At 29.8% G+C, this 16,210-nt stretch overlaps 1 protein-coding gene across 1 annotated transcript; it reads left to right on the top strand.

Moving 5' to 3' along the window:
* The first annotated feature begins 4,118 nt into the window (after window positions 1–4,118).
* On the top strand, window positions 4,119–15,773 carry LOC105360706 (Bardet-Biedl syndrome 1). The gene is made up of 6 exons (XM_011497688.1): window positions 4,119–4,308; window positions 4,461–4,670; window positions 5,455–5,750; window positions 7,392–7,641; window positions 7,866–8,045; window positions 14,871–15,773. The coding sequence occupies exons 1-6, from the start codon at window positions 4,135–4,137 to the stop codon at window positions 15,495–15,497; spliced, it is 1,737 nt and encodes a 578-aa protein (XP_011495990.1). The 5' UTR covers window positions 4,119–4,134; the 3' UTR covers window positions 15,498–15,773.
* The last annotated feature ends 437 nt before the right edge of the window (window positions 15,774–16,210 follow it).

The following is a 16,210-nucleotide window of genomic DNA, read 5'->3' as shown; positions in this document are numbered from 1 at the left end:
TTCGCATAACCTCCATCTCGGCTCTCTTACGACCGATATTTAAAGGCAACTACACACGTGTTAAGATAAACACAATGGCATTCCAGTGTTCGATCAGAGCACTACAATCATGATAACCTCTTAGCGATAATATTCAATAGATTATAACCTGCTTCATTCATAGTAAATATATTTCAACACCACAAGATTATCAAGAAATATAAAGTTCGTCTGTAATTCACCCTTTTGTAAATCAATTCAAATAAATAGAAATAATAAAGACATGTGTTAATTATTAATCAGTGCATTCACCCTTTACTTGCCCGGCAACCCCACATAACATCTAGTGGGTTTTATTGTTCTACGTTAATTATTGCACGTTTGGCTGACTAGTCAAATTGTGGGATTATTTTCCGAACATTTGGTCCTTCGAGCCGGATTAGTGAAGGTTGGTGTATTGGTTAGTATTGACACACTTAAGAGAACGATTTATCAAGTAATAGAAAAACATCTTAACCATCCATATTATCCAAGATTTAATTATATACATCACTAAACAAGCAAGGGAAAGCAGTGATGAATGGCAGCATCAATTGCGAGTGGAGCAAGAGTCACTCGTAGTGCTACCAAGGAAAGACTATCCAACGAACATATGTTCAAGGCATTAGGACAGTTTAATCGGATAGCAATTATCAAAACATTGATAGAAAGTCTTCCCACATCTCACTTAGAGGCAGACATTGATGAAATAATATGCATAAATGAAGCCATTGATGAAATTCATAAAATGTCCAATACGGCACATCAGTACATTGAATCAACTTGGCCATCGATATTTATCACTCATGATTATTTCACATAAAATGTACAAGAAAGGGGAAGCAATGATGATATGGCAGCATCAATTACGAGTGGACCAAGAATCACTTGTAGTGCTGCCGGAGAAAGACTGTCCAACGGACATGCTCTTGTTGCAGCAGGACAAGTCAATAGGATAGTCGCAAACAATGCAGAAGGGTGTGACAGTCCCAAGCAAGCTGCCCACCTAAACATGCAAAAACTCCTTACTACCGCCACCTCAAAACCCAGAACCATCCTCGAGCTCATCAAGGTGGTGAATAACATGGATAATGTTATTAAGAGTCTAAGAGCATCTAATATCGATGATGCATGGGAGTGTACAGGAGCTCATCTATTCATTCGACAACTGGAACATCAAACAAGGAATTAGTTAAAATTACTCTTACAACAACATGATTGAACGATCTCAAGAACATCTTGTGTAGTGACACCTCCTATACAAGAAACCATTGAAGAAATCGCATCTTTACATTAGATCAAGAAAATTCTACAACACTAATAATAAGTTGTATCATAAAAACATAATTAAACTAAAAAGAGGGAATAATCTGTAATAGTGTTTACCTCACTGTAAAGGGCAATCACAATGAAATTAACGGTTAACTAACGAATTAAATCAACTTGTGTTCACTGTCGAAAGGAATCATCTACTGATAAATTGCAACAATCACGAAGTCGCTAATCACAGATAAAGGGAGCAACAAGCAATTTATTGAAATAGTCCAAAGAGTGTAGATAGCATAACGAAAAACAACACTACCACACCACGCGAGTCTTAAGGTATGGTCAATCACATCAGCATTCTCAAGGCCACACATTCGACACAGAAGTGTCAGTATCATTCCGATTATTTACTGACAGTATTAGCTGAAGAAGAAAAACTATAGTTTTACGAAAACTAGCATTAGTAGTTTCGATTCTGTGCTTCACATACCCTTTAGAACAAGACAATCAATCACGTGGTCAGGCTTTCATAAAATCTCATATCTCGCGTTTTGCTCGCGATACAACTAATTGAAATTTACAACTCGCGTCTTGCTCGCGATACACACAATTTCATATCTCGCGTCTTGCCCGCGATACATACAATTTGTAATTCGCGCTATGCTCGCGATACACACAATTTCATATTTCGCGTTTGCCCGCGATACAACCAATTGAAATTCACATCTCGCGTCATGCTCGCGATACATACAATTATGGTTAATTAATAAAGGAAGAAGGGATCCCAAGTGGAGCGGGATCAGTGAATCATTTTAAGAAGGGACTACGTAATGTACCCTCACTTACTCTTTCCAAATACTTCTTACAGTGAAGGATAAGTCACGACCAACTCTCACGGAGGAGGACCGGAGAGATGAGTCGTTTAGCTAGCTGAGTTTTAATAATAAGTTCTTTCCACTATTGTGAATTAGTGTACAGTTGAATTGATCTCATCAAGACTGGATTGCGTGGGACCTGACCACTTGTGGTCTCACTTGGAGACAAGGAAGAACTGAAGGGTTGCAACATTGCAAGGGAACGTAATAACAAGCCATCGAAGAGAGACTGGAAAATCACGATACACTGCAAGTAAGTCCTTACAGCTAGTACTCATTCTTGATTTCTCGGCTTATGTAGAAGACGGACGGATAAAGTCCAACTACGGAAGCTTCCCGGACATACTCTTGAACAAGACCAGCTATAAACGCCACATTGGCTTCTCAATCCCTCCAACTGCAAGTTGTTCCAGCCACAGATGGCGCACAGCTTCGCATAACCTCCTCCATCTCGGCTCTCTTACGACCGATATTTAAAGGCAACTACACACGTATTAAGATAAACACAATAGCATTCCAGTGTTCGATCAGAGCACTACAATCATGATAACCTCTTAGCGATAATATTCAATAGATTATAACCTGCTTCATTCATAGTAAATATATTTCAACACCACAAGATTATCAAGAAATTCACCCTTTTGTAAATCAATTCAAATAAATAGAAATAATAAAGACATGTGTTAATTATTAATCAGTGCATTCACCCTTCACTTGCCCGGCAACCCCACATAACATCTAGTGGGTTTTATTGTTCTACGTTAATTATTGCACGTTTGGCTGACTAGTCAAATTGTGGGATTATTTTCCGAACAAGCGCTATATCGGGAACGACTTACACTTCTTCGGATTGTCCATTAACACTGTTGCTGGAACAGTAGTTACTGCCTCGGAAGAACTACGACATAAACCCGTATGTCCACTAACGCAGTTCAAGAAACCGTAGTTACTTGTTCCAAGGGAGCTACGACAATCCGCCTATCAGAGTCCGAAGACGAGTCAACGATTAGTCTTTATAAGTAGTATCTACTACAATAATTATATATATATTGAGATTCAGAGTATTACATCGGCAAGCACTAAGGACGAGGAAGCTACTCATAAAACGACAGTGCGGAATAAATTCCAGTACGCGTCGTCAAGTTTCGCGCCCGCTAGGGGCGTCTCATTTAGTAACCCTCACCTTAGTTCAAGTTCGGAAGCTTACGAAAGTAAGCAAAACCCAGCGCAAGTGTCGACAATCCAGTTTCGCGCCACTTTGCGATATCTTTCAATCCTAAAGCCACATTCATAACCTCAACCACACACGTGCTCGTTCAAAAGGCGCTAGTGTCGACGAATGAAACTCACCATTCATATTCAACAATCAAGCTGCATAGATTATTGTACGTTTCTCTCCGCAACGCATCACTTCAATTCAAGAATTTAGTTCTACAAGCAATAATAGTAATACTAGTCAACCTTGTCATTAATAAATAACAGAATAAATACAATACTTCAGCCATATCTTTTTGTATTATTATAATATCCCTTCCACCTGTCATCGCTACCACACAACACCCGTGGTCTCTGAGTTGTCAACGGCATCAAATTGTATCCGTCGAACCGGCCTTGATAAAACAAGTCGGAACGACGAGTTGTATTTTGTACGGTAATAATAACTATTGTTTATTCATTTTAATATTTAAATTATTGATTATTATTTGTCACCTATTTATTAACTTTTTATTTTTTATAATAGTTCATATATACTTATAATAGTTTTTTATTAACTTGAACCCTAAAAATTTCGAATTTTTTTTTAAAAGTGCTATTTTCATAAATAAATTTGTTTAAATATTTGATACACTTCAATAACCATTCATAAAATTAATATTTGATTTATTGAATTTGATTTATTTGAACATTTTTTTTAGAACTTTATGAATTTTTATTTTTTTTTTAATTTTATTTCTAGATGTACTAATTGTGTTTTATGACGATGTCAGGAAGAGGACTAAATTCATCACGTTGGTTGGATGCAATTTGGGAACCAAATGCGCGAATACATAATGTACCAAATGGAATGGACATGCTTGATTTAACTGGAGATGGTGATACTAAACTTATTATTCTAGATTTAGGAAGCAGTACTTTGAAGGATATAAAGGTAGCTTTAATCATTTAAATAGAGTACGATATTAGTTTTTTTCCTTTTTTTAAATCATATATTATGTTCTATAAAACCTATTTGTATTGCAATAATCCTTTTCATACTATTTTAGCTGTAAAACTATATAAATTAATAATATTTTTTTACAGTTACGGATCTTAAATGGGGCAAATCAAATAGCAGAATATACAATGGTTGATATTCCAAGTTCAATTATTGGCTTTCATACTGAGAACAATAACAACAAATCAGCAGTACTTGCTGTTGGAAGTTGTTCCAGTATATTAATATTTAAAAATTTAAAACCACATTTTAAATTTTGTTTACCATTAATACCTGCTCATCCGAAAGAATTAAATGTTAGATATTATATTTTTTACGTATATTATTTTAATTGTTTTTTCATTTTAATTTGCTATTTGGTTTACAATATATTTTAATATATTTTGTACTGTAATAATTCTAGTAATTTATCTGTATAATAATTTTATATAGTTTATGTAGTAATATAAAAGTAATATCTTAAAAAAAAATTTATTACAAGAATTAAAATACAATTAATAAAAATTCGAACAAATACAGGTTTTAGAATCTGAGAAAGTACTTATTACCAAATCTTAATGTCTTATGTGGAATTTCTAAACATGTAAATATATATAAATTCATGTTTCATACACAAATCAACAATCTGTAATTGTAAATAACATCTTTACTACCGAATAACAACTGATAGCCGGTGTAATAAGTTAATTATGAATTATAATCAAGTTCCTACAATTTGACGATTATATTTTTTTGTGCATAATTTTATATTATAAGTTGTTAGTATTGAATTCAAGCACCGTCACAGACCTTTTTTTCTTTTAACTATAATATTTTTACGACAAAAAATTTTTAAATTTAATACACCCATTGATACAAAATTTTAAGTTTACAAGTAAATTATAGTCACATTGTTGTATATATTAATAATTTTTTTATTATAAAAATATTATAATTACAAATAATTTTGTAGAATTGTAATAATTATACAATAGGGTTATATTTTAGAAAACCAGATAGTAAAATTATTTTATATTATTTAATTGTTACAAAATTCTTGACATAGATTTATGTAAATATATTTAAATTTATGTTATTCAGATATGGTATAAAACTAATATGGATGCTGAATTAAATATATTTACACTCAAGGATGATTTAAAGATATTATTAAAGGAAATAGGTGCCGCATCTATCTCTTCTCGCACTCTCAAATTTCTATCACTTAAAACAGAAATTCGTCAAAATTTTGTAGAACAATATCGAAAATTATCACTTTTTAAAGTTAATGTTATTACCAGTATGAGTACAATTCGGAAAGATGCTTGGACTGAAATTGCTTTTAGTTATTTAGTTGTTGGTACTGAAGGTGGAGAAATTCTAATTCTTGATCATAGGTTAGTATTTTTAAGTATATACAACCAAAAATAAATATTAAGTTTATTTTGATTTAGAATTCTATAAAGCATATATATATATATATAAATATTTTTAGAGCTTATCAATCTATTATTCATTTTGCGTTTCAAGAAAATAAATAATGTATCTAATCATGTCCATATATGATATATATAATAAATAGCATGTAAATAATTGAAATAATTTTATGATTAATTTATTAAGTTATTAAAACGTTCTAGGATAACCGTCTATAATATATATAATCTATGATAAAATGAGATCATTAAAATTCAAATCTAAAATACTTAAAATTAATGATTCAAGGGATTCTGATTCTTTGTTACTAATCTTCTTTGTTACTAAATATTTAAAAACGGATTTTCACAAGAAATAATGTGAAATAGCTAATTTTTAGCAATGCTTTTTAAAAATTTTAGATTAAGTCTCTGCCATTTCGTCTCGTGACTAATTTATTAAAATCATTGATTTACGATGATGTTTTCTTGATAAACGTCTTGACAATTGATAAAATCAATATATGTCGAAGCAGTGCAAGACTCAAAATACAAAATATGTAATAATATAAAAATATTTATTACTATAATCATATCAAATTGTATAATATTGTACTTTTTGTCGATTTGTAAAAAATATACTGACAAAAAATTATATTATAAATTAAATATAAAAAATATTTTAGAAAGAAATTTTAATTAAAATGTGTGCAGTATAGTTCGTGTATTTGTAAGTGGATAAATATAAGATCATTCAATTTTTATTAGTAGTTAAGTGTATAATATATAAGTTTTATATGAATAAATTTCTTTCTATTAAAAGTTTTCTATTCTTTCTATTAAAATTATGTTATTAAATAAAATTAATAAAAAATACTCAGATTGTAAGATTTTTAATTGTACAAGCGAATAGATAAACACATAAAATATATGAAATGGTTAAAAGAAAATAGAATAGTTCGTTAAAAATTTATATAATTTGTTCAGTTTTCAAATTATAAATAATAATACAATACATTTTTTAATAAAATCAATTATAAATGCAAATCGTTTTACCAAATCTGTAATTTTATCTAACATCGTGCAGATATATGACCCACTGTAATTATTTTAAGCATTCCTAAATAAAGAAAAAATATTTATTCAGAGATCTCTTAATAGTTATATAAGTGGATTTGTTTTTGAATGAAGTGAACAATAATGCAATTATAAAATAATTAAAATTTACTTTTGTTTAATATAATACCTTTTTTATAACTATTTAATTAGATTTTTGTGAAAGACGTTTTAATTTCTATCTACATTTTTATTTTTTGAATTAGTACGTTATATTATTTAACCACTTCTATTTTATCAGAATAAAAATAAATTTTGAATTAATTTCTTTATTTCAATTAATTATATATATTAATTTTTTTATTTATAGTTATTTGTAATTTTAAACCATAATTAAAACAATATTGAAGAAATGTACTATTGAAATACTATATAAATTAAAAAATTATTATTATTATTTATTGTTTATTGTTTTTATATTATTATTCTTATATTATATTATTTAATAAATAAAAATATAATTTTAAGAAATGAAAAAAGTATTTAATAATAACGGGTATATTACAGAGGTTTTTTGATTGTTGAAAAATATATCATCGGGTGGCCTCCAGTTGCTGTTACTAGTTCTGGACTTTGGGCTGGCGATGGACAAATAGCTTTAACTGGCCGAGATGGTCAAATAGGAGTTATAGAACGAGGTAAAACACTTAAAACTTGGGAAAAATTATCTGCTCCAGCGGTTGCTATGACTATATTATCTTCACAAGGAGTTGCTGTTGTGACTATGAATAGTTCATTTTTTGCTTTCTCCAAACAAGTAATAAAATTTTATTTTTTATTACATTTTAATTCAACAGATATTTTTTCAATTTATTTTGAAAAGTTTGCTTTTTAAGTTCTATATAATAAAATAATCTTTCTTTGTGTTTAATATTAGATAAGATCAGTAAAACAATATATTTATATAAAAATTATAATGATGATATAAATATCAGATCAATATATTAATTTATTAAATTTCTATTAAAAAATTAATTACAGGGAAGAAAATTGTGGAAAGTTCAATTACCCGGAAATCCTTTAGATATGGTTAGTTTACCTTTGCCACAAAATGGATTATTTTTATTAGCAATTAGTATTGCAGGGTTTGGAGTTCGAATTTATGATCAGAGACATCATATTGATACCATTAAAGCTTTGGAGTCAGTAGCATCTTTAAAGGTATTTAAAATAATATGCTCATCTTTGAAGTAAAAAGAATTATACCTCATTATATATTAACAAATATTGATATAAATAATCTTATTATATTGTAACTATTTATAAACTAATGGAATATATAGAATTTTATACTATTACAATATTATCAAATATTATAAAATTATTGTTATATTTACTTTTTTATTGAACGTTCTGATATAAGATAATTGATAATGAATATTGAAGTTCAAATGGTATTTTTAGCAAACTTTCCTTAATAACTAATGGCCTAATTGGTTTCTCTTATTTAATAAGCAAAATGATAGCAATTAAATAAAACAATTCATTAAACAAATTTAACACGTGAAAATATTAATATAATGATCAGAATTGCTAATAATATTGCAAGAATAAATATAATACTTACTTTAATATTACACATATTTATAATTTAATCATTTATTTATTACCAAAACCACGTATCAAAATGTTTTGATCGAGTAGAATTTACTAATTAATATCATTATTATATTGTAATTAGTAATTTGAAACACATTGTAAAGTGCAATTTCGTATTTAATTGTTAATATTTATTTGTTGTTTTGGTTATAGGATATATTTAATTTTTAGTATTTCTTTATTATTTTCGTCTTAAAAAATATTTAATTGTTAGTATTTATATAAATGTGTACTGTTATAAGAATAATATTACAAAAAAAGAATATATTTATTAAATTATACGAGGGTCAACAATTTTATTATGTTAGTAATAGTATTACATGGAAATTTTTTTTGCATCAGTAATTGAAAGTATTATACAAAAGAAACGTTTTGAAAGATTTATATCACTATTAATTATAAAACATATTATAGCAAATTATGTTAAAAGCTATTTATCTAATATTTAATATTTAAAAACTATATATAAAAATATATATAATATTCAAAATACAAAATATGTTAAATAATATCATCCATGTTGGAATTTTCACTAAGGGAGGAATTCTCTTTTCTTTAATTGAAAGTGAGACTAAGTCGACCAGGTTACTATTAAGAGTAGGTGGAAGGTAAGCGAATTAATTCAATATTAAAAACATCTGGTTTTCATGCTGTCTAATGCATTTATTTTACAAGCTACACTATAATGATTCCGTGTTGATGATGAGAATCGTTGAGATCTTGTAGTGCCGTGGTGTTTGCCACATGGCGTTAGCATGCACTACATGCAGAGGTAGGAGGTCGTAAATCGTAAATCACTTCTTCCTGTAGTGCCACATGGTGGTAACTTGATTGTGGTTTCCTCCAAGTTGTCTTGTGGTGTGGACGGGTGAGGAACGCCTGCGAAGTCTTCGCGTGAGAAAGACCTGTGACTGCTTCGTGTTAGACGAACCTGAATTGCTTCGTGCTGAGCGCACTAGTGACTTCTTCTGAGAGTGTTTCCTTATTCCTTGACGACCCATTGGAGAGTACGTATCTGCTCTCGGTGGCGTCCTTTGTACGAGAGGCACCTCTTCCATGATTTCTGTTAAGGCAGACTGTCTTCTACGGCGTCCTCCGTTAAGAGGGGGCCCTGATTGAAGTGTCCTTGCTTTAACTATGTAAACGACAATATGTTTAGATTTGACAATAGTGTATGCAACTGTGTACTGTTAGATTTTTATTTTTAGGAGTAACGCCAATTTCCTGATGCCTAAGGACCTGGATTTTCCAGATGTGTAATGACTCGGGTTGTGTAATGAAGGGTTCTTGCAATTTCGAACAACCGATTTTCATGTACTATTTATAGCAAAGTATATAGTTCAGGCATCGTTTCTTTATAAATTTCATAATTATGTAGGAACATGTGTTGCATATTAGACATCTTTGTATTTCAATTATTACAACTATAAATATATAATTATTATTTATATCTATTTCAGATGACTAACAAATTAACATAAACATTCTATTTTAAATTCAGTAATTTTTAATATGACAAATATTGTTCGAAACTGGTATGATTTCTTGGCTCGAACTGCCAATGTTTCGATAGCTTTAATAATTTGCCGCCTGCCCTAGCAAATGCTTGTGTGGAAGTCAAGTGAAAGGGTTGTAAAAATATTTAGAATGTGCAGACTTCGTTAATTCATAGTTTATTAATAATTACATTAGTAATAAACAGTATTCACCTCTCATAAAAGAGTGTAGTCTTCTTACAGAGACTTCTTAGTCTTGTCACATTAACGTGGTTGCTCTTTGATGGTGATGATGTCGTAAGGATTAGCAGGAATATGTGCACACTCCTATATAGGACGTGTGGCCTGAAAATGTATACAGTAAAAATGGCGTGTAGCTTATGAAAGTGTATACAATATAAAGTGGCTTCTGTTAATGTTGTAAGGATTAGCAGTAATATGCGCACACTCGTATATAGGACGTGTGGTCTGAAAGATTGTAAAGAAATACCTTTAGACTATGCTTCTTGTAGTCGTATAGTTTCTCGTAATGCAGTGAGCACCCTTGACTGTTTATAATTTGTAGCACACTCGATGATTAAAACGTGTATCCTTGAGACGTCTTCATTGCGCGAGTGTACGTAAGTGACTGTTGTATGGCAGAAAGCACTGGCTGAATAGCGTAATTGAATAGCGTAATGATTGATAACTGTTTGACTGACTAAATTACAATGAGCGTATGGGCATAGTTTGCTTCCCTTAAATATCCACGCGGTAGCTTATTTAGCTGGCAACAAAGTATCGGTATTGCTATACTGGAATCTTACATGAGGCACAAAACTTAAACTCTAGAAGTTTCGAGAATTCTAAGAAAAACACGTCTTAAGAAATTTAGAGAATTCCAAACGACGTTATAAATTGCGCTCTTTATATAAAAGTTCACTTACTCCCATTGTCAAAAAATGTTGTATTCTTTGATTCGCATTAAAATGAAATTTTTAGCATGTAAATTAATCATTTCGACTTAGTTTGACTAATATAAATTTAAAAGAGGCAATAGAATTGTTAATATATTATAATTAAGTTCAAACACTGTATTTGCATCATATTGTACGTGTTCGATTTTAAAGGTTTAGTTTATGGCTCGAACTACCAATTCAATAGTTCAGTGGATAAGTCTCTCGGCGGGATAACTTTAAAGGAAATAATAAGTGACAAGGCTGAAAACTATCATGTATTTAGTAAAACAATGTTTATTATTTGTTAATAATTATAATAATAATACTGCAAGACTGTTGAGAAAGAAGTATTTTATTGTAGTACTGAGGGTGTGTCCTTATACTCTTGATTATCGTAGATTCTATGGATATGACTCTGTATCATAAAGTTGAGGTTATGCTGATGTTGTAAATATCAGCAGGTGTAGACAATTAATCATGCTTATGAGGTAGCATGAGAAGATGGTGTTTGAATCAAGTATGCTTGATGTATGAATAACTATTCTTGATATGGTGTTGGATGTTTAATGGAACTTGTTGAGTAATCAATTATGTCTTGAATTATTTATGGCGGCAGTAGAAAAGACTAGTCACACACAAGAGTAATTGATGATAAGTCTTCATGGCTCGATCTGCCAAATTCAATAACTTATTATGATTTGCTGCCCGCCCTAATGGATTCTTGGGAAGGAGTCAAGCGGAAGGTGTTTACAATAATTATTATTCTGGTTTATTCACAATTACATTATTGTTATGTTGGATTTCTGTAATGGAAGAGTATATACTATGTTCAATCACGATTCAGTTGCTTGAACTGAGTCTGTATTGAATAGTTTACCTACACAAGATATTCCTTCATGTTGTTGTTAATTTTGTAAGAATCAGCAACCGATTATGCACACTCTTATTAGTGAGTATGTTTGTGATATATTAATAATAGCATCATGCTAATCTTGTAAGGATTAGCAATGATTTATGCCTTAGACTTAGTATACTAACAGAGGAACAGTAGCCTTGAATTGTTCTGTGATGAATGATTCACCATCCCGGATGTTCGGCGTGGTTGAATTAACTGTGGTTGTAGTCTGGCACTTTCTTGATTTTAAGGGGATAGCATCTTCCTTCTTCGGTGGCCTTGCCTTGAGAGTGTGTAGCGAATAGCTTGCTGGCTGACTAGCATGACCAACTGGCTTACTGACTAACTAACTAAGCCGCGTATTGTGATGTACTTTCTTTAAATATCCACGCGGTAGCTTACTTAGCTGGCAACAATGCATAGGTGTTGCTATGTGAAAAACCTTTAGAAAATAGGAGAATTCCAACCGACGTTGCTATGCGGAGACTAAATAAACATTGTAGGACGCTCCAAGGTAAAGCTTTAGAATATTCGAGAATTCTCAGAATCAACTGTTTACAAAATTCGAGAGCTAGAAGGCTCATACATTTTCGAGAGCTTCCGTTCTTGAAAAATGGTCCAATTCCGATCACAATCTTACTAAGAATGAATATTGCTCACGTAAAAATAAAAAAAATACAAATTTTTTAATCTGATAAGCAGAAAAATATCATATGTAAATAAAAATATCGAAAATATGTTTAGTAAGATATCTACCAACGAATGTAGATATAAACAATTTGTTATATATGTATTATGTATGTATCATGATATTCATTACTTCAGTATTCTATTTGAATCATGTTTTACATTTAAAATAGACGAGAGTAAATCTTGTGTTTTTTTCCAACTTGAGAATTGCCTAATGAATATATATACATTTATATTTATATACAAATCAATAAATTTATTTTTATTTAACTATATAAAACGTATATTATAAAATCTATATACAAATTTTTTAAATTATTGTACTTGGATGTAATGTAATCATCTTTTTTTCTTTTTTTAATATTTTGTCATTTTTAATATTTTAAATATTTGGAACTGTTTAGAATTAGACAATGTCCACCAATTGCCTAGTGGGAGAAAAGTGTGGGCAAGTGGAAGGGGTAGCGCTTCAATTCATTATTCAACACATCTCCTTTTCGTGCTTGGTATTTCGTTTATTTTACAACTATGATATAATGACTCTACTTTGATGAAGAGAATCGCCGAGATCTTACAGTTTTTTGGTTGTTGCCACGTGGTGTCAGCGTGCACTACATATAGAGGTACGAAGTCGTAAATCTCCGGATTCTCTTGATGCTGTACGCTTGGTGGTGAAGTACAATATTGAAAAGTGAGAGGTCGTAAGTTTCTTGATACTTCTTCGTGTAGTGCCACATGGTGGTAATTTGATTGCTGGTTTCCTCTAAGCTATCTCTTGGCGAGGAAGGATGAGAAAGGCCAGCAACAGTTTCGTCCTCGAGGCACTGTATGTGTGAGACTCTGGCTTAGTATAAAGCTGTTGAATGCCAGGGCTCGAGTGACTCGTTTTGGCTGAATAACTCTTGACTGAGTAACGTCTTGGTCGACTAGTTCATGGCTAAGTAGTGTCAATGACTGCAACAATAATTGAAAGTCTACAGCCGCGCCTCGTGGTGCGCTTGTCCTAAATAACCACGCGGTAGTTTTGTTAGCTAACAACAAAGGGCCCATCATAGTGCTAGAAGCAGTAGTGCGAGAAACAATGGAGATGATTGTCTACTTGATTGTTAGGATGTAATCGCTTTTCCGGATGTCCAACGAGCTTTGGACGTTTTTCCTGAAGTTATAACCGTTGGAATTTTTTCGCGAAATGATTACCGTTGAGGATTTTCCTTGAAATGATGGCCGTTGGAATTTTTCCCCAAATGATAACAAGAACACTTAGTATATTTATCTAGATTTTATTTTCTGAAACGCTAATTATCTTTTTCATCGTGTCTGTTAGTTATATTTTGTTAGTTATATAAGTAATAAAAGATAATAATTCATTCAACTCAATTTTTATTCAACATATTAGATTAATTATTCAAATAGAAGTGTAATTTTTAAACTTTATATGTTTAAAATATAATAAAGTAATTAAATTGTCTGTATCTACTGTTTATTTAATAATTTGTATCGATAACTATAAAATAACATTTATAATTTATCTAAGAATCATATGAAAATTTAGTTTACTAAATATTCTCAGAATGAGGTAAATCGATTTAAAATTTTTAAAATTTTACTGTTAGATATAATTTTATTAAAGTATATTTGAAGTTTAAAGTGCTTATGCGTTTTGAATATGAAATCCTCAGCAATGCAATCTCATAACCACTATCAAAACATGTATCACGATCGCTACTTGATTATATTTTAAATAAGACTTAAATGTTTGAAAATTTGAAATGACCTAATTTTTTAAAAATGTAATTAGAAAATATTTAAATTACGATAAGTATAATTTAATTAATGAACAAGTACGTTGTTTTTGTAGTTGCTTAATAAACAATTGTACTCTTCCAGTTTAATCTTAAAAAACATCAGATAATATAGCTATAAAGTTTCTTTGTGAGTAACTAGTTGAATAAATAAGTAAAATAAACTAACCCGCCATGATATTGATATATTATAGTTTAAGGTAATCATACGTTCATTTTCCACTGTCATAGAATTAATTTAACAGACTTATAGCACAAGAAGGATGGTGATCAATGAAAATAATGTAACAAAATTCTTTTTATGCAAGTTACTGGAAAGAAGAGACTGCAACAGAGCTCATTTTCTCTAGAAGAAAGCTTATAGTATCTTTTATGACTTTTTTAATATAAATATTATATTCTTTATATTTTGTAAATATTATTTAAATATTTTAAAGTATTTAACAATAATTTTAAAGTTAAGTGTATTTTATTTATAATTTTTACTAAGAGTTCTTTTTATCTTTGTAGAATAGATAAAATACTTTAAGATAGGTAGATTGTAATAAAATTACTTTGATTTTCAGTACGGTCGTCTTGGACAGGAAGAACACACAATGGCAATGATTACATTCGGTGGTGGACTCAATATCAAAATTCTGAAACGTACGGCGGACTTTCGCATATGTCCATATTTCAATAATAATTTTAATTCTTTAAATAATATTAAATTTACTATTCCAAAAAAAACAACTCTTTCCATTGAACAAACCATTAGAGAAAAATCTGAAACTACACACATTCATAGAACTTTTCAGCAAGGTTTCTTAAGATTACGCCTAAATATTTCTTCAAAAGTGCAAAATATATTGATAGTGGAACAACAATTTCAATTACTGCCACTTGCATTACAATGTTCAATACTTGGTTTTGGGCCACAGTACAAAATTAAGATTTATGTTACCTGTTTATTAGAAAGATATTTACCTAACAAATTTTTTCTTGTTTGTAGAAATGCAAATATTTTAGTTAAACCAAGAGTTATAACATTACCTTTTATAGCTGTTGGCTTCCATTTACCAGCAATTATAACACTGGTAATAAAAAATAGGATACCAAATAGAATTCAGATCCTAGTTTGCTATAAAGGACAATTAAAGCCGTTAAATATAATCACTATTACTCTTCCCATTACTGAAGATCAAATTGAATAATATAGATATGTTCTTTATTCATTTAAACAACTTTTATTAGTTGATGCATCAATATAAACAATATAAATTATGCAACTATACAAAAAATATTCGATTATTTTGAATTTAGTCAATATCTACAATCAATAGCTACTTATTTGTATATTGCAACAATCTCAAGCATTTCCCTGTCTATAACAATAAATAAAATATCGCTAAGAATAGTTTTATTAAATTTTTAATAAATATTAAAGTTACAGAATTTTTCGGGACACAAACAGCTCAAAATAGATATTTGGTTTTCGTTGAAAATCTACTAGAATTTAATTTTTACTCATCTTGTAAATATTATATTAATACAATTTATATAATTAAACTAATATTAATTTCTGATTTAGATTTTGTATTTCTATTAATCGCAATATACCCAACGAACTTTTTATTTGATATTTAATCGATTTTAAGTTAAATTAAATTATAATTTTTAATATATGTAAATAATACTTTTTTAATGTTTTCTTAAAAACATTTTTTTGCATACAATTCGAAACAATTGTAATAAAATACAAAACTTAATATAGTACTAATCATTCACTTAGTATAAAATAAAAAAATTTTCCTATAGTTTTATTAACGTAGTGGCATTTATATTTTGTATTATTTCTATTAGCTTTCATATTGATTTTAAAGCAATAAATGTCAAAATAGTAGTCTTTTGGAGTGAGAATTATATG

This window comes from Ceratosolen solmsi, unplaced genomic scaffold (assembly GCF_000503995.2).
Source record: "Ceratosolen solmsi marchali unplaced genomic scaffold, CerSol_1.0 scaffold47, whole genome shotgun sequence".
In the NCBI taxonomy this organism is placed as follows: domain Eukaryota; kingdom Metazoa; phylum Arthropoda; class Insecta; order Hymenoptera; family Agaonidae; genus Ceratosolen; species Ceratosolen solmsi.
Note: the sequence above shows the minus strand (reverse complement) of the source record. Positions and strands in the feature narration are given on the sequence as shown.

Bases quoted from the DNA above. Each gene is read 5' to 3' on its own strand.
- LOC105360706 (XM_011497688.1), top strand. From the start codon at position 4,135: ATGACGATGTCAGGAAGAGGACTAAATTCATCACGTTGGTTGGATGCA. The intron at 5,751-7,391 runs GTTAGTATTTTT...GGTATATTACAG, and splicing joins ATTCTAATTCTTGATCATAG to AGGTTTTTTGATTGTTGAAA. The intron at 8,046-14,870 runs GTATTTAAAATA...TTTGATTTTCAG, and splicing joins AGTCAGTAGCATCTTTAAAG to TACGGTCGTCTTGGACAGGA.